The sequence below is a fragment of the Nicotiana tomentosiformis genome, chromosome 7 (genome assembly GCF_000390325.3).
Source record: "Nicotiana tomentosiformis chromosome 7, ASM39032v3, whole genome shotgun sequence".
Classification (NCBI taxonomy): domain Eukaryota; kingdom Viridiplantae; phylum Streptophyta; class Magnoliopsida; order Solanales; family Solanaceae; genus Nicotiana; species Nicotiana tomentosiformis.
In genome coordinates, this window is record NC_090818.1 from 1,788,014 (window position 1) to 1,810,388 (window position 22,375).

The 22,375-nt window shown below is 30.5% G+C and overlaps 3 protein-coding genes across 3 annotated transcripts; all 3 read right to left on the bottom strand.

The window, feature by feature from the left end:
• Positions 1–6,511: 6,511 nt before the first annotated feature.
• Positions 6,512–7,492, bottom strand: LOC138895079 (uncharacterized). Its single transcript, XM_070179810.1, has one exon. The coding sequence runs from the start codon at positions 7,490–7,492 to the stop codon at positions 6,512–6,514; it is 981 nt and encodes a 326-aa protein (XP_070035911.1).
• Positions 7,493–15,161: 7,669 nt separating this feature from the next.
• Positions 15,162–16,304, bottom strand: LOC138895080 (uncharacterized). Its single transcript, XM_070179811.1, has one exon. It carries the CDS (start codon positions 16,302–16,304, stop codon positions 15,162–15,164), a length of 1,143 nt encoding a protein of 380 aa, XP_070035912.1.
• Positions 16,305–19,503: 3,199 nt separating this feature from the next.
• LOC138895081 (uncharacterized) lies at positions 19,504–21,179 on the bottom strand. The gene is made up of 2 exons (XM_070179812.1): positions 19,897–21,179; positions 19,504–19,616 (listed from the first exon to the last, which is right to left on the bottom strand). The coding sequence occupies exons 1-2, from the start codon at positions 21,167–21,169 to the stop codon at positions 19,504–19,506; spliced, it is 1,386 nt and encodes a 461-aa protein (XP_070035913.1). The 5' UTR covers positions 21,170–21,179.
• Between the last annotated feature and the right edge of the window lie 1,196 nt (positions 21,180–22,375).

Genomic DNA, 22,375 nt, shown 5'->3' on the forward strand with positions numbered 1-22,375 from the left:
ACAATTCACAGAATCAATAACAACGGATAGAGAGAAGTTTCACAAAGAGATCAATATTTCATCAATGATTACTTTCACAATTTAACATTTCAACCTCGAATCAATATTCACAATTTTATCAACCTTGGTGGAACCGGATACAAGTCTCCCAACATTTCAACAACAACAATAAGCATGGATAACAAGATTTAAGACTACAAATTTGCAAGAATAAAATTTCACTCGCATGCTATGACTCGACCACAACGCATAGATGCTCGTCACCTCAACTATACATCATATTCAATAACAAAACATGTAGAAAATACTCACAAAATACCTATTCCCTCAAGCCAAAGTTAGACATGACACTTACCTTATTTCGAAGGCCACTTAATTCTCAATCACAACTTTTCCTTTGGAATTCACCTCCAAATCACTCGTATCTATTCAAAATAACTCAATAATATCAAACATTGCTAAAGGAATCAAGTTTAATGAATAATTACAGATTTCCCAAATATTTCCTCCAAAAAGTCGAAAATCGACCCCGGGCCCGCTTGGTCAAAACCCAAGGTTCGGACCAAAATCTATTTACTCATTCACCCCCGAGCCCGAATATGTAATTAGTTTTGGAATCTGACCTCAAATTGGGGTATAAATTCTCAAATTTCCGAAATCCCTAGTTTCTACCCTAACTCCTAATTCTACCATGAAAACTCTAGATTTTAGGTTGATAATTCATAAAATGTAATGGGTAATTGAAAGAAAATGGTTTAGAATCACTTACCAACAATTTGGAGAAGAAATGGCTCATGAAAAATTGCCTCTCACCGTTTGGTTTTTGAGAAAAATGAATTTTTGGCTAAAATCCCGTTTTGGATTCTGTTAAGTGCTGGGCGACAGTGTTCATCGCGTTCGCGAGAGCACTGTCACGTTCACGAAGGGTACTGGCTTCCAAGCCTACGCTTTCGTGATGGTTACTCCCCCCTGGCCTTCACATTCACGAGTTATTGCTCGCGTTTGCGATGAAGGAACGCCTGACTCCCCCTCCCCAACGCCTAACACTACGCGTTCGCAATGGACTTGTCGCGTTCGCGAAGGGTAACGCCCCCATTGTTTCGCGTTTGCGAAGAAGAAATCTTTAGCTGCCCAGTTTAATCTTCGCATTCGTGAGAGTACCTTCGCGAACGCGAAGAAGAACATGCCAGAACACTTGCTGCAGCAAAATACCAGATTTCCAAAGTCCAAAACATCCTGTGGCCTATCCGAAACTCATCCGAGCCCTAGGGGCTCCAAACCAAACATGCACACAAGTCCAAAACCATCATAAGAACTTGCTCGCATGATCAAATCGCCAAAATAACACCTAGAACTACGAATTTAGCACCAAATCAAATGAAATTCTCAAGAACACTTTAAAATTTCTATTTTCTCAACTGGACGTCCGAATCACGTCAAATCAACTCTGTTTCTCACCAAATTTCACAGACAAGTCTTAAACATCATAATGAACTTGTACTGGGCTCCGGAACCAGAATACAGACCCAGCACTAACAATGCCAAACAACAATCAATTCTTAAAAATAATTAATTTTTAAACTTTTAATTTTCATCAAAAATTCATAACTTGAGCTAGGGACCTCCGAATTCGATACCGGGCATACGACAAGGTCCCATAATTCGATACGGACCCACCAGGACTGTCAAAACATGGATCCGGGCCCGTTTATCAAAAATATTGACTGAAGTCAACAAAAATCAACTTTTAAGGCATAAATTTTTATTTTCATCAATTTTCAACATAAAAGCTTTCTGGAAACCTGCCCGGACTGTGCACGCAAATCGAGGAGGGTAAAAATGAGATTTTTAAGGATTAAGAGCGCAGATTCGAGTTTTAAAACATAAGATGACCTTTTGGGTCATCACATTCTCCACCTCTAAAACAATTGTTCATCCTCGAACGGACATAGAAAAGTACCTGGGCTGGTGAAAAGGTGGAGATATCTACTCCGCATATCGAACTCGGACTCCCAAGTGGCTGCCTCAATAGGATGACCTCTCCACTACACCCGAACTGAAGGGTAACTCTTTGATCTCAATTGGCGAACTTGCCGGGCTAAAATTGCCACCGGCTCCTCCTCGTAAGTCAAATCCTTGTCCAACTGGACAGAGCTGAAATCTAACACGTGGGATGGGTCACCATGATATTTCTGGAGCATAGACACATGGAATACCGGATGAACTGAGGATAACCCTAGAGGCAATGCAAGTCTATAAGCTACCTTCCCCACTCTCTCGAGGATCTCAAATGGCCCGATATACCTAGGGCTCAACTTGCCCTTCTTCCCAAATCTCATAACACCTTTCATGGGCGATACCCGAAGAAATATTCTTTCTCCAACCATGAATGCAATATCACGAACTTTACAGTCGTCATAACTCTTTTGCCTAGACTGAGCTGTGCGAAGTCGATCTTGAATAATCTTGACCTTATCCAAGGCATCTTGTACCAAATCGATACCCAATAATCGAGCCTCTCCCGGTTCAAACCAGCCAACTAGCGAACGACATCACCTTCCATATAATGCCTTATATGAAGACATCTGAATGCTCGACTAGTAGCTGTTATTACAGGCAAACTCCGCTAACGGCAAGAACTGATCCCAAGAACCTCCAAAGTCTATAACACAAGCGCGAAGCATATCTTCCAATATCTGAATAGTGCGCTCTGATTGTCCGTCTGTCTGTGGATGAAATGTTGTACTCAACTCCACTCGCGTGCCTAACTCACGTTGTACAGCCCCCTGAAATGGGAGGTAAACTGCGTACCTCGATCTGAAATAATAGACACGGGCACACCTTGAAGACGGACAATCTCACGAATGTAAGTTTCAGCTAACCTCACTAAAGAATAGGTAACTGTCACTGGAATGAAATGTGCTGACTTGGTCAACCTGTTCACAATGACCCAAACTGCGCCAAATTTTCTCTGAGTCCATGGGAGCCCAACAACAAAATCCATAGTGATACGCTCCCACTTCCACTCAGGAATTTCTAACTTATGAAGCAAACCACCAGCTCTTTGATGCTCGTACTTAACTTGCTGACAATTCAGACACCGAGCTACATATGCAACTATATCTTTTTTCATTCTCCTCCACCAATAATATTGCCGCAAATCTTGATACATTTTGGCGGTACTTGGATGAATAGAATACCCGGAACTATGTATCTCTTTAAGAATTAATTCACGAAGCCCATCCACATTAGGCACACAAATACGACACTGCATTCGCAGAACCCCATCTTCCCTCACAGCAACCTGTTTGGCATCATCGTGCCGCACCGTGTCCTTAAGGACAAGTAATTGAAGATCATCATATTGCCTCTCTCTCTGATGCTCTCATATAAGGAAGACCGAGCGACTATGCAAGCTAGAACCCGACTGGGTTCCGAAACATCTAACCTCACGAACTGATTAGCCAAAGTCTGAACATATGCAGCTAATGGCCTCTCACCAACCGGAATATACGCAAGACTGCCCATACTCACAGCCTTTCTACTCAAAGCATCGGCCACCACATTGGCCTTCCCGGGGGGATACAAAATGGTGCTATCATAGTCTTTCAACAACTCCAATCATCTTCTCTCCCTCAAATTAAGATCTTTTTATTTGAACAGGTACTGAAGGCAACGATGATCAGTAAATACCTCACACGAAACACCGTAGAGGTAATGCCTCCAATGAATTAATAATATTTGCTATAAATAAGATAAAAATAATTCAAGACAAATTAGAATCATTATATAATGAAAATCCCCTTCAAGGATGGGATAAACATAAAACGAAAGTAAAAATAGAATTAATAGATGAAAATAGTATAATAACACAGAAACCATTAAAATATAATTTTAATGATCTAGAAGAATTCAAAATGCATATAAAAGAACTATTAAAAAATAATTATATACAGGAAAGTAATAGTAAACATAATAGCCCAGCATTTATAGTAAATAAACATAATGAGCAAAAAAGAGGTAAAAGTAGAATGGTAATAGATTATAGGAATTTAAATGCAAAAACAAAAACATATAATTACCCGATACCAAATAAAATATTAAAAATAAGGCAAGTACAAGGATATAATTACTTCAGTAAATTCGATTGTAAATCAGGATTTTATCACCTAAAATTAGAAGAAAATTCTTCTTTATTCATATTTTATGTTTAATCTTAAGTTGTAAGATATACTTATATTCTAGTTTTGACATTTTGTTTATTAATTTGTCCTTTTTCGTGGTTTTATATTCTTTATATAATTCCTGTAATTTTGTTATTGTTTTCTTTTCTTTTTTAGGATTTTTACTTGTTAATTTTTTATTATTTTTATCAATTATAATTGGTATATTATATTTATTTGTTATGGCTCTGATACCATTTTGGGGGGTTTGTGGGTCGGATTTAGCTCCGATTAGCTTTTGTTCATAAATCTTCATAAGTCTGAATATTCTTCTACCAAATCGTATGTATTTTGTGGGTCTTCTACTTCTTTTTCGTATTTAAGTATTTTTTCCCAAATATCTATTTTTATGTCAGTAGGTTTTAATTCTTTGATAAAATATAGGACTAGTATTTTATATTTTTCTAGCATTCTTTTTGTCATGTAAGTAGTTATTCTGTATTTTTCTATCATTCTTTAAAAGTGGTTCAGATTATATTTTTGTTTAGTCTTTAGTGGATTTGTTGTATTTATGACTATTTTTATATTGTAAATATTTTATTGTAATATTCTGTTTGTAACGGTTTTATTTTTAATATTTCCGTTATGTCTTGTTGTATATTTATCAGAAGGTCTATATCCTTTGTTATTAAGTAAGTATTGATTGTTAATTTTAGTTGTTGTTCTAAAGCTTCTATTTTTTCCGTAATTTCTATCCAGTATGATAAATATTCTTGATTTATCATGCTTAATCATAATATTCTCTTATTATAGATTCTAATTTTGATATTTCTATTTTACAATTTGTTATATATTCTACATATTCTATTTCTCCTGTTTCTATATATTCGTTTATATTAATTTTTTGGAGTTGGAAGAATGTTATTAATTTGTTTATATTTAGTTTTTCTAGTTTATCCTTATTATGTAGTTCTTTTAATTGTTTTATATTATCTCTTATATGTTCTAAAAAGATTAGATCTTTAGATTCTTGATATAATTGCATATTTTGATGTAATCTATGTTCTTGTAATTCTATTATTTTTCGGGTTTCTGTTAGGTTCATCTAGTCTGAATATATATCCTCTGTAAGTATATCAAATTCAGATAGGCTTATTGTATTCTCTTCTTCTAAGTCAGATAATTCTGCTAAATCATACCATTGTTGGGTCATTAGTTCTAGTATTTCGTTCATAAGTAATTTGTCAAATATTATATTTTTGATATCATTATTTAGTGATCTAAGTATGTGTAAAATGGTTATTTTATATTCATCAGTGTTATCTAAGATGTAAGGATGATCCATTTTTGTTTGATGTTTTGGCTAAAAATATTCCTTTAATCTCTTCGTTTATCATGTTTATCGTCATCCTATAACAAGTTATTAAGAACAATTCTTTTAGTCACTACCATGATTTTTTGCTTCAATCGTTTTACCCTAACAGCGCCTCAACTCTGGTTACTTCCCTACCACGGCCTTCTGCCTTACTGGTTTCACCCTTAGGATGGCATAGTCTGGGCTTAAACTAACCAGAAGAAGCACCCATTACAAGAGCTATTAGAGGAGAATTTATTTCTCAAAACTTAATGACAAGATACTGCAAACAAATTAGTCCAATCTACTCAGAGCACATATGTTCGAAATGTCAAGGAGAGAAAAACATAGTTCCAGAAATCAAATTTGAAGAAGAAGAAAACTAAAAAGATACGCAACAAAATATCAAGAAAGAGACAAAGGAATCTTACAACAAAAGCTACAAGACAAAAACAAAAGGACAGCTAGCAGGATCGGCAGGACCCAAGAAGAAGCAGAAAATGACATAAAGAAAAAAGCTATGTAATTATTAAAGCAACTTTTGACTTTATGTAAATTATTTTCCGTCTTTTAGTTTTTAAGTTGTTGTTGTGAGTCCCACTTTATCACTACCACTGTCAGTGGAAAAACTGTTGGGAACGCGTCTTTTACTTTAATTTTAGACCGTCCAAGTGTAAAGTTAGGAGGACGATGTTTGGATTAGTTTCCGTTATAAATAGACAGCCCTTAAGGCTTAGAGGGACACACCTTACCTTACCCCTTTCACATCCTTCTGAAAAAACTCTCTTGTAACCTCTCTTGTAAAAATCTATTCAGTGAAATAAATTAACATCTTTAATCTATGGAGCAATCCAAACCTATGAAAGAAGAAATCCCCGATATACAGTATCAAGTAAGTTTTTTTTTTAAAATATGTATAGCTAAATACATATATTCCTGAAATCTCTAGATTATCATAATTGTTATCATGTTATAACTGTTATTTAGAATAATTTTAGTAAGTTTGCCATGAATAATTATGCTGAGAGTAGTTTAAGCCCAGACTATGCCATCCTAGGTTTTTTGAATGGGTGTAGATCATCGTGTGTTCTCGGGATTGGTATCCCCAAATAGGTTTTTCTTCTACATAATTGTTGACTAGTTCACTTAGAATGGTTGATAGTCCTATAATTCTTTTGTTTGAGTAGAATGCTGGTATATCAGGTTTGGGTATTTCTGGTTGTATTTGTACATTTTCTGGGATAATCATTTCTCTAGTTAGTCCTAATTTAATAACTTGGATTATTGGTTTTATCTCGTTATAGAGTATCTCTGCTGGTGCTACATAAAATTTTATATAAAATAGGTCTCCTTTGGTGATTCTCTTGTAGGTAGTAAAGGCACTATATAGCTCTGGTATTGTAGCTATTTCTTGTCCGGTTTGTGTGTACACTGTACTTAATAGTCCGTAATTGTAACATGTTTTAACTAAATTTGCATTCGTCCCTGGTTGGGCAATCAGTCGGTTGTATCCTTGTAATGGTTGTGTTATATAGTCTGTTTTTGGGTTTTGGATTGTTTTTGATCTCGGATTTAGGTTTAAAAAGGTTTGAATCTTGTGGATATTTTGTATATAGCTGTTGGTAATATAATCGTAGGTTTGTTTTTCCTGGTTTAAGCTTTCTCTATAGCTAGTTGTTTGTGGTGATGGTGTCAAAGGATTTTGGGATTTTGGGGTATATGGCTTGTTGAACATGGCGTTCATATTTGTATTTGTATGTTTTCCTTTTCTTATTGCTGATGTTGATGTACCTGCAGCTGTATGTAAAATAGTGTTAGTTTGTAGGTTTTGGGTTTTTAGGTGTTTCCCAACGTCACCTCCTAGGTCCGCATGTTTTGAGCCATGCTGCTGGCTTAGTTCCGCATGTTTTGAGCCATGCTGCTGGCTTAGGTTTTTTGCTTCTATAATCTGCAACCTCTTTTCTACTTCCGTCATTTGTAGTGATAGTGTAGTAAGTATTGAAAATAGGTCTTGTGTAGTTTCTTCTTCATTTGTTTGTGTACTTTTGTCTTGATAAGTAATCTGCAATCACATTCTTGTCAGTAGGAATTATTTCTATTGTAAATGTGAAATTTAGTATATTTAATACGAGTCTTCGTATTTCTTTCGTTGTAACTGAGTCTTGTACCTTTTTGGTTATCCACCATTTAACTTGTGTGTTATCTGTTCTAACAATAAATTTGTTATATACTATATATGGTTCAAACGATAATAAACACTTATATAAAGCTAATAATTCTTTTCTATTTATTTCCCATTTTAACTGTGGTTCCGTAAATGATCCTGAATAATATCTACAGTGATGTTCTATTTTTTCATCCTTATATTTGTATTTAAGTACTCCTCCATAACTATGGTTACTTGAGTCTGTCTCTACTATATATATAAATTCTCTATTTTCATCTGGAAAATATAGTTTTGGTAATTTTTTACACATATCTTTTATTTTTTGTATATATGTTTTGTCTTTTTCATCAAAGTGATATTCTATATCTTTCTTTAATTTTTTCTGTAAAGGTTTTAAATTTTCTGCCAATTTAGGTATATATTCTCTAACTTGGTTAACTAATCCTAAGAATGATTGTAATTTCTTTTTTGTATCTAGGGTTTCATTTAAATTTATTATTTTTTGTACTATATGTGTTTGCATTTTAATTCCATTTTTATCTATTTGAATTCCTAAGAATTCCACCTGATTTTTAAGTATTTCTGCCTTATTTTTACTAAGGCTAATTCCTGAGGATTCTATTATATGTATGAATTTTTCTAATAATTTTATATGTTGATCTTGTGTCCTTGAGTATAGTAGTATATCGTCTATGTAGATTATACAGTTTTCTAATTGATTAAAATAGCTATCCATAAAATGTTGGTATCTTCCTGGTGCATTTTTATATCCAAATGGTAAAACGTTCCATTCATAAAATCCTTGTGGTACTGTAAAAGCTGTTAATTTACCATTTTGGGGGGTTTGTGGGTCGGATTTAGCTCCGATTAGCTTTTGTTCATAAATCTTCATAAGTCTGAATATTCTTCTACCAAATCGTATGTATTTTGTGGGTCTTCTACTTCTTTTTCGTATTTAAGTATTTTTTCCCAAATATCTATTTTTATGTCAGTAGGTTTTAATTCTTTGATAAAATATAGGACTAGTATTTTATATTTTTCTAGCATTCTTTTTGTCATGTAAGTAGTTATTCTGTATTTTTCTATCATTCTTTAAAAGTGGTTCAGATTATATTTTTGTTTAGTCTTTAGTGGATTTGTTGTATTTATGACTATTTTTATATTGTAAATATTTTATTGTAATATTCTGTTTGTAACGGTTTTATTTTTAATATTTCCGTTATGTCTTGTTGTATATTTATCAGAAGGTCTATATCCTTTGTTATTAAGTAAGTATTGATTGTTAATTTTAGTTGTTGTTCTAAAGCTTCTATTTTTTCCGTAATTTCTATCCAGTATGATAAATATTCTTGATTTATCATGCTTAATCATAATATTCTCTTATTATAGATTCTAATTTTGATATTTCTATTTTACAATTTGTTATATATTCTACATATTCTATTTCTCCTGTTTCTATATATTCATTTATATTAATTTTTTGGAGTTGGAAGAATGTTATTAATTTGTTTATATTTAGTTTTTCTAGTTTATCCTTATTATGTAGTTCTTTTAATTGTTTTATATTATCTCTTATATGTTCTAAAAAGATTAGATCTTTAGATTCTTGATATAATTGCATATTTTGATGTAATCTATGTTCTTGTAATTCTATTATTTTTCGGGTTTCTGTTAGGTTCATCTAGTCTGAATATATATCCTCTGTAAGTATATCAAATTCAGATAGGCTTATTGTATTCTCTTCTTCTAAGTCAGATAATTCTGCTAAATCATACCATTGTTGGGTCATTAGTTCTAGTATTTCGTTCATAAGTAATTTGTCAAATATTATATTTTTGATATCATTATTTAGTGATCTAAGTATGTGTAAAATGGTTATTTTATATTCATCAGTGTTATCTAAGATGTAAGGATGATCCATTTTTGTTTGATGTTTTGGCTAAAAATATTCCTTTAATCTCTTCGTTTATCATGTTTATCGTCATCCTATAACAAGTTATTAAGAACAATTCTTTTAGTCACTACCATGATTTTTTGCTTCAATCGTTTTACCCTAACAGCGCCTCAACTCTGGTTACTTCCCTACCACGGCCTTCTGCCTTACTGGTTTCACCCTTAGGATGGCATAGTCTGGGCTTAAACTACTCTCAGCATAATTATTCATGGCAAACTTACTAAAATTATTCTAAATAACAGTTATAACATGATAACAATTATGATAATCTAGAGATTTCAGGAATATATGTATTTAGCTATACATATTTTAAAAAAAAACTTACTTGATACTGTATATCGGGGATTTCTTCTTTCATAGGTTTGGATTGCTCCATAGATTAAAGATGTTAATTTATTTCACTGAATAGATTTTTACAAGAGAGGTTACAAGAGAGTTTTTTCAGAAGGATGTGAAAGGGGTAAGGTAAGGTGTGTCCCTCTAAGCCTTAAGGGCTGTCTATTTATAACGGAAACTAATCCAAACATCGTCCTCCTAACTTTACACTTGGACGGTCTAAAATTAAAGTAAAAGACGCGTTCCCAACAGTTTTTCCACTGACAGTGGTAGTGATAAAGTGGGACTCACAACAACAACTTAAAAACTAAAAGACGGAAAATAATTTACATAAAGTCAAAAGTTGCTTTAATAATTACATAGCTTTTTTCTTTATGTCATTTTCTGCTTCTTCTTGGGTCCTGCCGATCCTGCTAGCTGTCCTTTTGTTTTTGTCTTGTAGCTTTTGTTGTAAGATTCCTTTGTCTCTTTCTTGATATTTTGTTGCGTATCTTTTTAGTTTTCTTCTTCTTCAAATTTGATTTCTGGAACTATGTTTTTCTCTCCTTGACATTTCGAACATATGTGCTCTGAGTAGATTGGACTAATTTATTTGCAGTATCTTGTCATTAAGTTTTGAGAAATAAATTCTCCTCTAATTGCTCTTGTAATGGGTGCTTCTTCTGGTTGGATTAATGTTTTAATCCATCTCCGTATCTCTTCCATGTCGTTTTCCCTTAGGTTTTTTGAATGGGTGTAGATCATCGTGTGTTCTCGGGATTGGTATCCCAGCCCAGGATTACCTTAGGAATAAAATGGTTAGCTCTGATACCATTTTGGGGGGTTTGTGGGTCGGATTTAGCTCCGATTAGCTTTTGTTCATAAATCTTCATAAGTCTGAATATTCTTCTACCAAATCGTATGTATTTTGTGGGTCTTCTACTTCTTTTTCGTATTTAAGTATTTTTTCCCAAATATCTATTTTTATGTCAGTAGGTTTTAATTCTTTGATAAAATATAGGACTAGTATTTTATATTTTTCTAGCATTCTTTTTGTCATGTAAGTAGTTATTCTGTATTTTTCTATCATTCTTTAAAAGTGGTTCAGATTATATTTTTGTTTAGTCTTTAGTGGATTTGTTGTATTTATGACTATTTTTATATTGTAAATATTTTATTGTAATATTCTGTTTGTAACGGTTTTATTTTTAATATTTCCGTTATGTCTTGTTGTATATTTATCAGAAGGTCTATATCCTTTGTTATTAAGTAAGTATTGATTGTTAATTTTAGTTGTTGTTCTAAAGCTTCTATTTTTTCCGTAATTTCTATCCAGTATGATAAATATTCTTGATTTATCATGCTTAATCATAATATTCTCTTATTATAGATTCTAATTTTGATATTTCTATTTTACAATTTGTTATATATTCTACATATTCTATTTCTCCTGTTTCTATATATTCGTTTATATTAATTTTTTGGAGTTGGAAGAATGTTATTAATTTGTTTATATTTAGTTTTTCTAGTTTATCCTTATTATGTAGTTCTTTTAATTGTTTTATATTATCTCTTATATGTTCTAAAAAGATTAGATCTTTAGATTCTTGATATAATTGCATATTTTGATGTAATCTATGTTCTTGTAATTCTATTATTTTTCGGGTTTCTGTTAGGTTCATCTAGTCTGAATATATATCCTCTGTAAGTATATCAAATTCAGATAGGCTTATTGTATTCTCTTCTTCTAAGTCAGATAATTCTGCTAAATCATACCATTGTTGGGTCATTAGTTCTAGTATTTCGTTCATAAGTAATTTGTCAAATATTATATTTTTGATATCATTATTTAGTGATCTAAGTATGTGTAAAATGGTTATTTTATATTCATCAGTGTTATCTAAGATGTAAGGATGATCCATTTTTGTTTGATGTTTTGGCTAAAAATATTCCTTTAATCTCTTCGTTTATCATGTTTATCGTCATCCTATAACAAGTTATTAAGAACAATTCTTTTAGTCACTACCATGATTTTTTGCTTCAATCGTTTTACCCTAACAGCGCCTCAACTCTGGTTACTTCCCTACCACGGCCTTCTGCCTTACTGGTTTCACCCTTAGGATGGCATAGTCTGGGCTTAAACTACTCTCAGCATAATTATTCATGGCAAACTTACTAAAATTATTCTAAATAACAGTTATAACATGATAACAATTATGATAATCTAGAGATTTCAGGAATATATGTATTTAGCTATACATATTTTAAAAAAAACTTACTTGATACTGTATATCGGGGATTTCTTCTTTCATAGGTTTGGATTGCTCCATAGATTAAAGATGTTAATTTATTTCACTGAATAGATTTTTACAAGAGAGGTTACAAGAGAGTTTTTTCAGAAGGATGTGAAAGGGGTAAGGTAAGGTGTGTCCCTCTAAGCCTTAAGGGCTGTCTATTTATAACGGAAACTAATCCAAACATCGTCCTCCTAACTTTACACTTGGACGGTCTAAAATTAAAGTAAAAGACGCGTTCCCAACAGTTTTTCCACTGACAGTGGTAGTGATAAAGTGGGACTCACAACAACAACTTAAAAACTAAAAGACGGAAAATAATTTACATAAAGTCAAAAGTTGCTTTAATAATTACATAGCTTTTTTCTTTATGTCATTTTCTGCTTCTTCTTGGGTCCTGCCGATCCTGCTAGCTGTCCTTTTGTTTTTGTCTTGTAGCTTTTGTTGTAAGATTCCTTTGTCTCTTTCTTGATATTTTGTTGCGTATCTTTTTAGTTTTCTTCTTCTTCAAATTTGATTTCTGGAACTATGTTTTTCTCTCCTTGACATTTCGAACATATGTGCTCTGAGTAGATTGGACTAATTTGTTTGCAGTATCTTGTCATTAAGTTTTGAGAAATAAATTCTCCTCTAATTGCTCTTGTAATGGGTGCTTCTTCTGGTTGGATTAATGTTTTAATCCATCTCCGTATCTCTTCCATGTCGTTTTCCCTTAGGTTTTTTGAATGGGTGTAGATCATCGTGTGTTCTCGGGATTGGTATCCCCAAATAGGTTTTTCTTCTACATAATTGTTGACTAGTTCACTTAGAATGGTTGATAGTCCTATAATTCTTTTGTTTGAGTAGAATGCTGGTATATCAGGTTTGGGTATTTCTGGTTGTATTTGTACATTTTCTGGGATAATCATTTCTCTAGTTAGTCCTAATTTAATAACTTGGATTATTGGTTTTATCTCGTTATAGAGTATCTCTGCTGGTGCTACATAAAATTTTATATAAAATAGGTCTCCTTTGGTGATTCTCTTGTAGGTAGTAAAGGCACTATATAGCTCTGGTATTGTAGCTATTCTACTTCTTTTTCGTATTTAAGTATTTTTTCCCAAATATCTATTTTTATGTCAGTAGGTTTTAATTCTTTGATAAAATATAGGACTAGTATTTTATATTTTTCTAGCATTCTTTTTGTCATGTAAGTAGTTATTCTGTATTTTTCTATCATTCTTTAAAAGTGGTTCAGATTATATTTTTGTTTAGTCTTTAGTGGATTTGTTGTATTTATGACTATTTTTATATTGTAAATATTTTATTGTAATATTCTGTTTGTAACGGTTTTATTTTTAATATTTCCGTTATGTCTTGTTGTATATTTATCAGAAGGTCTATATCCTTTGTTATTAAGTAAGTATTGATTGTTAATTTTAGTTGTTGTTCTAAAGCTTCTATTTTTTCCGTAATTTCTATCCAGTATGATAAATATTCTTGATTTATCATGCTTAATCATAATATTCTCTTATTATAGATTCTAATTTTGATATTTCTATTTTACAATTTGTTATATATTCTACATATTCTATTTCTCCTGTTTCTATATATTCGTTTATATTAATTTTTTGGAGTTGGAAGAATGTTATTAATTTGTTTATATTTAGTTTTTCTAGTTTATCCTTATTATGTAGTTCTTTTAATTGTTTTATATTATCTCTTATATGTTCTAAAAAGATTAGATCTTTAGATTCTTGATATAATTGCATATTTTGATGTAATCTATGTTCTTGTAATTCTATTATTTTTCGGGTTTCTGTTAGGTTCATCTAGTCTGAATATATATCCTCTGTAAGTATATCAAATTCAGATAGGCTTATTGTATTCTCTTCTTCTAAGTCAGATAATTCTGCTAAATCATACCATTGTTGGGTCATTAGTTCTAGTATTTCGTTCATAAGTAATTTGTCAAATATTATATTTTTGATATCATTATTTAGTGATCTAAGTATGTGTAAAATGGTTATTTTATATTCATCAGTGTTATCTAAGATGTAAGGATGATCCATTTTTGTTTGATGTTTTGGCTAAAAATATTCCTTTAATCTCTTCGTTTATCATGTTTATCGTCATCCTATAACAAGTTATTAAGAACAATTCTTTTAGTCACTACCATGATTTTTTGCTTCAATCGTTTTACCCTAACAGCGCCTCAACTCTGGTTACTTCCCTACCACGGCCTTCTGCCTTACTGGTTTCACCCTTAGGATGGCATAGTCTGGGCTTAAACTACTCTCAGCATAATTATTCATGGCAAACTTACTAAAATTATTCTAAATAACAGTTATAACATGATAACAATTATGATAATCTAGAGATTTCAGGAATATATGTATTTAGCTATACATATTTTAAAAAAAACTTACTTGATACTGTATATCGGGGATTTCTTCTTTCATAGGTTTGGATTGCTCCATAGATTAAAGATGTTAATTTATTTCACTGAATAGATTTTTACAAGAGAGGTTACAAGAGAGTTTTTTCAGAAGGATGTGAAAGGGGTAAGGTAAGGTGTGTCCCTCTAAGCCTTAAGGGCTGTCTATTTATAACGGAAACTAATCCAAACATCGTCCTCCTAACTTTACACTTGGACGGTCTAAAATTAAAGTAAAAGACGCGTTCCCAACAGTTTTTCCACTGACAGTGGTAGTGATAAAGTGGGACTCACAACAACAACTTAAAAACTAAAAGACGGAAAATAATTTACATAAAGTCAAAAGTTGCTTTAATAATTACATAGCTTTTTTCTTTATGTCATTTTCTGCTTCTTCTTGGGTCCTGCCGATCCTGCTAGCTGTCCTTTTGTTTTTGTCTTGTAGCTTTTGTTGTAAGATTCCTTTGTCTCTTTCTTGATATTTTGTTGCGTATCTTTTTAGTTTTCTTCTTCTTCAAATTTGATTTCTGGAACTATGTTTTTCTCTCCTTGACATTTCGAACATATGTGCTCTGAGTAGATTGGACTAATTTGTTTGCAGTATCTTGTCATTAAGTTTTGAGAAATAAATTCTCCTCTAATTGCTCTTGTAATGGGTGCTTCTTCTGGTTGGATTAATGTTTTAATCCATCTCCGTATCTCTTCCATGTCGTTTTCCCTTAGGTTTTTTGAATGGGTGTAGATCATCGTGTGTTCTCGGGATTGGTATCCCCAAATAGGTTTTTCTTCTACATAATTGTTGACTAGTTCACTTAGAATGGTTGATAGTCCTATAATTCTTTTGTTTGAGTAGAATGCTGGTATATCAGGTTTGGGTATTTCTGGTTGTATTTGTACATTTTCTGGGATAATCATTTCTCTAGTTAGTCCTAATTTAATAACTTGGATTATTGGTTTTATCTCGTTATAGAGTATCTCTGCTGGTGCTACATAAAATTTTATATAAAATAGGTCTCCTTTGGTGATTCTCTTGTAGGTAGTAAAGGCACTATATAGCTCTGGTATTGTAGCTATTTCTTGTCCGGTTTGTGTGTACACTGTACTTAATAGTCCGTAATTGTAACATGTTTTAACTAAATTTGCATTCGTCCCTGGTTGGGCAATCAGTCGGTTGTATCCTTGTAATGGTTGTGTTATATAGTCTGTTTTTGGGTTTTGGATTGTTTTTGATCTCGGATTTAGGTTTAAAAAGGTTTGAATCTTGTGGATATTTTGTATATAGCTGTTGGTAATATAATCGTAGGTTTGTTTTTCCTGGTTTAAGCTTTCTCTATAGCTAGTTGTTTGTGGTGATGGTGTCAAAGGATTTTGGGATTTTGGGGTATATGGCTTGTTGAACATGGCGTTCATATTTGTATTTGTATGTTTTCCTTTTCTTATTGCTGATGTTGATGTACCTGCAGCTGTATGTAAAATAGTGTTAGTTTGTAGGTTTTGGGTTTTTAGGTGTTTCCCAACGTCACCTCCTAGGTCCGCATGTTTTGAGCCATGCTGCTGGCTTAGTTCCGCATGTTTTGAGCCATGCTGCTGGCTTAGGTTTTTTGCTTCTATAATCTGCAACCTCTTTTCTACTTCCGTCATTTGTAGTGATAGTGTAGTAAGTATTGAAAATAGGTCTTGTGTAGTTTCTTCTTCATTTGTTTGTGTACTTTTGTCTTGATAAGTAATCTGCAATCACATTCTTGTCAGTAGGAATTATTTCTATTGTAAATGTGAAATTTAGTATATTTAATACGAGTCTTCGTATTTCTTTCGTTGTAACTGAGTCTTGTACCTTTTTGGTTATCCACCATTTAACTTGTGTGTTATCTGTTCTAACAATAAATTTGTTATATACTATATATGGTTCAAACGATAATAAACACTTATATAAAGCTAATAATTCTTTTCTATTTATTTCCCATTTTAACTGTGGTTCCGTAAATGATCCTGAATAATATCTACAGTGATGTTCTATTTTTTCATCCTTATATTTGTATTTAAGTACTCCTCCATAACTATGGTTACTTGAGTCTGTCTCTACTATATATATAAATTCTCTATTTTCATCTGGAAAATATAGTTTTGGTAATTTTTTACACATATCTTTTATTTTTTGTATATATGTTTTGTCTTTTTCATCAAAGTGATATTCTATATCTTTCTTTAATTTTTTCTGTAAAGGTTTTAAATTTTCTGCCAATTTAGGTATATATTCTCTAACTTGGTTAACTAATCCTAAGAATGATTGTAATTTCTTTTTTGTATCTAGGGTTTCATTTAAATTTATTATTTTTTGTACTATATGTGTTTGCATTTTAATTCCATTTTTATCTATTTGAATTCCTAAGAATTCCACCTGATTTTTAAGTATTTCTGCCTTATTTTTACTAAGGCTAATTCCTGAGGATTCTATTATATGTATGAATTTTTCTAATAATTTTATATGTTGATCTTGTGTCCTTGAGTATAGTAGTATATCGTCTATGTAGATTATACAGTTTTCTAATTGATTAAAATAGCTATCCATAAAATGTTGGTATCTTCCTGGTGCATTTTTATATCCAAATGGTAAAACGTTCCATTCATAAAATCCTTGTGGTACTGTAAAAGCTGTTAATTTTTTAGATTCTTCTTCTAATTTTAGGTGATAAAATCCTGATTTACAATCGAATTTACTGAAGTAATTATATCCTTGTACTTGCCTTATTTTTAATATTTTATTTGGTATCGGGTAATTATATGTTTTTGTTTTTGCATTTAAATTCCTATAATCTATTACCATTCTACTTTTACCTCTTTTTTGCTCATTATGTTTATTTACTATAAATGCTGGGCTATTATGTTTACTATTACTTTCCTGTATATAATTATTTTTTAATAGTTCTTTTATATGCATTTTGAATTCTTCTAGATCATTAAAATTATATTTTAATGGTTTCTGTGTTATTATACTATTTTCATCTATTAATTCTATTTTTACTTTCGTTTTATGTTTATCCCATCCTTGAAGGGGATTTTCATTATATAATGATTCTAATTTGTCTTGAATTATTTTTATCTTATTTATAGCAAATATTATTAATTCTATTTGTTGCTCATTTATTTTTTTATTTTCTAATTTTTGGGTTACCTTTTCACTTCCTTTAATCCACGGTGTTGTTTTTCTTATTTTATTTCTTACTCTTTTTGCTCCTATTTTTTGTTTGCATGGTGTAGTAAACCACCAATGAGTTTTTGTTATTATATGTGGGTATAATTTATCTAAAAAGGGCATTCCTATTAATATATCTTTATTTGTAAATTCATAACTATATATTTCATCCATAGTTAGTATTTTATCCCATATTTGTATTTTTATATTTTTTGCTTTTTGCGTTATCAAGCTTCCTTCATTGTTAAATCCTGTTACCACAATAGGTGTTAATAATTTTTCCCATTTATCTTCAGGTAAACAGTTATGTCTGCATACATTTACTCCTGCTCCTGTATCTATCATGGGTGTATAATATCTGCTGTAATATCCTTCTATTATTATTTTTGCTAGTATATATATTTTTGTCATGTTAAGGTTCTTTCAATTGTTATTTTCTTATTTTTATATGTTATTATAAGATGTCTATCTCCTAGGTTATATGGTTTAACTGTTTCTAACCATTTTATTCCTAAGGTAATATTTTCATTTCCTTGGTAAATATTAAATTCTATTTCTACTGGGATTCCTCCAATAATTAGTTCCTTCTTTGTTATTTCTTCTGTTCCTACCAAATTTTTAGGTAATCCTGGGCATATTGTTTCTGTAGTTATTATTTCACTTTCTTTAACTAGTTCTTTAGTTATATAATTGTCTTCTTGTCCAGTATTTATCATTATTAGGTATTTTCTTTGATCTATTACTCCTGTTATATAATAGTTGTGTAACTCCGGTTCTTTTATTAATCTTTGTGGGTTTGTATATTCTAATCTTCTCGAGGTACTTGCTCTTGAAGATGTAGTTTGTGGGGATTCATAATTTATTCTTTTAGATGTGCTTAGTCTTTCTCTTACTATTTCTAAATCTCCTTCCATATCTATATCTTTGTAACTATAATCATTATTGTCTATGACTGATATTATACTATCAAATGGGTTTTCTATCTTTATTTTTTCAATCTTATTTCGTGCTGTTATTTTGTGATTGGTTGTTAATATATATAAATTTTTACATTTTGCTGTAAATATTTTACTTCCTGGTGCCAGCTCTATTCCTGACATTTTCCAGTACAATACTAGTGATTTATCTATATTAGCATCTTTTAATGCTACTGTATAGTTAGCACTAATTATAAATTTAAATTTTTGGTATATCAAATTTCCTTTTATTGCACAAATTATACTCTTTTCTATAGGTTGTACTATTCTATCATCTGCTAAATATATTTCTATTGGTGTATCTATCCCTTCTCTAAAACAGGCTTTTATAAGTATTTCTGTTCCTCCTAAGTGTACATATTTGATCGGATTTTTTGCTTTTATATTCTGAATTTCTTTATTTATTGTTCTTTTATTTATTATAGGTATTTTAGCTTTTCCTCTAGTATATTTACAATCTATTATATGTTCTTTTTGACTTATTACATAATATTCTTCTTTTTTAATTTTGAACCAGTTTTTTATTGTTGGTACTTCTAATATTTTACCGATGCTTAAATCTAAATCTTTTCCTTTTATTTTTTCAAAAATATCATTATCAAATATTACTTTTTGTTCACTTGATTCTTCATCCTTATATTCTTCTCTGCTTATTATTTGTATATCGTTTTCAGTCATTTTCCTCTATATCTGATAGTTCTTTTTCTGATTCTATTTCTGTTTCTAATTCAGGTTCTAATTCATAAATACTATCTTCACTATCTAATTCATAATCTATATAGTCTAGTTGCATGTATTCTTCATTATCAGTGTTAATTTCTGTTATTTGTTTCTTTTTAGGGTCTCTAGGTAATTTACAATCTTTGGCTAGGTGTCCTAATTTTCCACAATTGTAACAAGTACATTCGGATAACTTTTTCTTAATTCTATATGGTCTTTTTCTTTTGTAATCTTTTATATAATATCTTTTTCCTCGGGTTTTTATACTTATATTTTAACTTATTTCTTCTATATTTTTTATATTTTCTTTTATAATTTTTCTTTTTATAATAATTATCTGTACATCCAAACTGGGGTGCAGTTTTAATTTTACAACATGTAAGGTTTTTTATCAGTGTTTTTTCCATTTTAATTTCTTCTTTATGTTTTTCACATAATTCTATAAACCAATTCTTTAAATATCTAATTCTAGCTCCTAAGGTATCTTCTAATCCTGCTTTTTCCCAATCTCTTATTATTTTAGAACTAAAAGGTTCTGGTAATTTTGTAAAGTATATTTTTCTGATTTCTTTTCCTTCTTCAACACTATATGTTCCTTTATAGTAATATTCTTTAAATGCACACGTATATTCGTCTATGTAACACATGTTACATATAGCTAGTTTGTTCATTAGATTTCTACTTACTGTTTTTTCTTTTTGTTGCTCTTCTATTTCTGTTGTCATACTACTAAATTCATTTCTTATAGCTAATTCATATTTTATTAATATGTCTATAGTTGTTGTAGCTGATTCACCATCGAATTTTTTATTACTTCTTAATGCTTTTATACTTTCATCATTTAGATTTTGTATCCATAATTTTACTGTTCCTATTATTGTCCTTTCTATATATCCTGGTGCTTCTGGAATTGGTATTTTATTATCTATTAATTGTTTTGATATATATCCTACCCATAGTTGTATTATTTTATTAACGTCTTCTACGCAATCTAAGTCCAAAAAGTTATATTGTTCATTTATTGTTTTTGGTGTCCATTTTCTGTTTAATCTTTTATCCCATAATACTTTACTTCTGTCACTTCGTTCATAATTATTATTGTAATATGTTGGTATTGTTTGTTTGTATTTTCTTTCTTTTGATGTACTTGGTTTTTCGCTTATATCTCCGGCATATATTTCTGGATTTATTATGTTATTTGTTTTAGTTATAAGTTCTGTATATGTTTCACTTATTTCTGAATCTTCTGAACTTTCTGTATTCTGTTCATTTTCATTATTAGTTTCATTTATTTCTTCAAGTTTTACTTCTATGTCCTCTTTTAATTTTTCCCTAAATTTTTCTATTTCTTCCTTCAATCTTTCTTCTTGCTCTAATTCTTTTTTCTTTTCTCTTTCTCTCTGTTTGTTTTCATACAATTCTTTTAATATTGCTAATTCTTTTTCTAATTCCATTATCCTGGTGTTTTTGTTTTCTTCCACTTGCTGTAATTCTTTTTTAGCTTGTTGCCTAATTTTTTCAATTTCATTTTTCCTATCAATTTCTTCATTTTCTTTTATTATTCTTGTCATTGCTGTTAAACTATCTTCTAATCTTGCAGTTTCTTTTTCTAACATTAAATATATGTTTTCTCCTACTTTACCATTTTGGGGGGTTTGTGGGTCGGATTTAGCTCCGATTAGCTTTTGTTCATAAATCTTCATAAGTCTGAATATTCTTCTACCAAATCGTATGTATTTTGTGGGTCTTCTACTTCTTTTTCGTATTTAAGTATTTTTTCCCAAATATCTATTTTTATGTCAGTAGGTTTTAATTCTTTGATAAAATATAGGACTAGTATTTTATATTTTTCTAGCATTCTTTTTGTCATGTAAGTAGTTATTCTGTATTTTTCTATCATTCTTTAAAAGTGGTTCAGATTATATTTTTGTTTAGTCTTTAGTGGATTTGTTGTATTTATGACTATTTTTATATTGTAAATATTTTATTGTAATATTCTGTTTGTAACGGTTTTATTTTTAATATTTCCGTTATGTCTTGTTGTATATTTATCAGAAGGTCTATATCCTTTGTTATTAAGTAAGTATTGATTGTTAATTTTAGTTGTTGTTCTAAAGCTTCTATTTTTTCCGTAATTTCTATCCAGTATGATAAATATTCTTGATTTATCATGCTTAATCATAATATTCTCTTATTATAGATTCTAATTTTGATATTTCTATTTTACAATTTGTTATATATTCTACATATTCTATTTCTCCTGTTTCTATATATTCGTTTATATTAATTTTTTGGAGTTGGAAGAATGTTATTAATTTGTTTATATTTAGTTTTTCTAGTTTATCCTTATTATGTAGTTCTTTTAATTGTTTTATATTATCTCTTATATGTTCTAAAAAGATTAGATCTTTAGATTCTTGATATAATTGCATATTTTGATGTAATCTATGTTCTTGTAATTCTATTATTTTTCGGGTTTCTGTTAGGTTCATCTAGTCTGAATATATATCCTCTGTAAGTATATCAAATTCAGATAGGCTTATTGTATTCTCTTCTTCTAAGTCAGATAATTCTGCTAAATCATACCATTGTTGGGTCATTAGTTCTAGTATTTCGTTCATAAGTAATTTGTCAAATATTATATTTTTGATATCATTATTTAGTGATCTAAGTATGTGTAAAATGGTTATTTTATATTCATCAGTGTTATCTAAGATGTAAGGATGATCCATTTTTGTTTGATGTTTTGGCTAAAAATATTCCTTTAATCTCTTCGTTTATCATGTTTATCGTCATCCTATAACAAGTTATTAAGAACAATT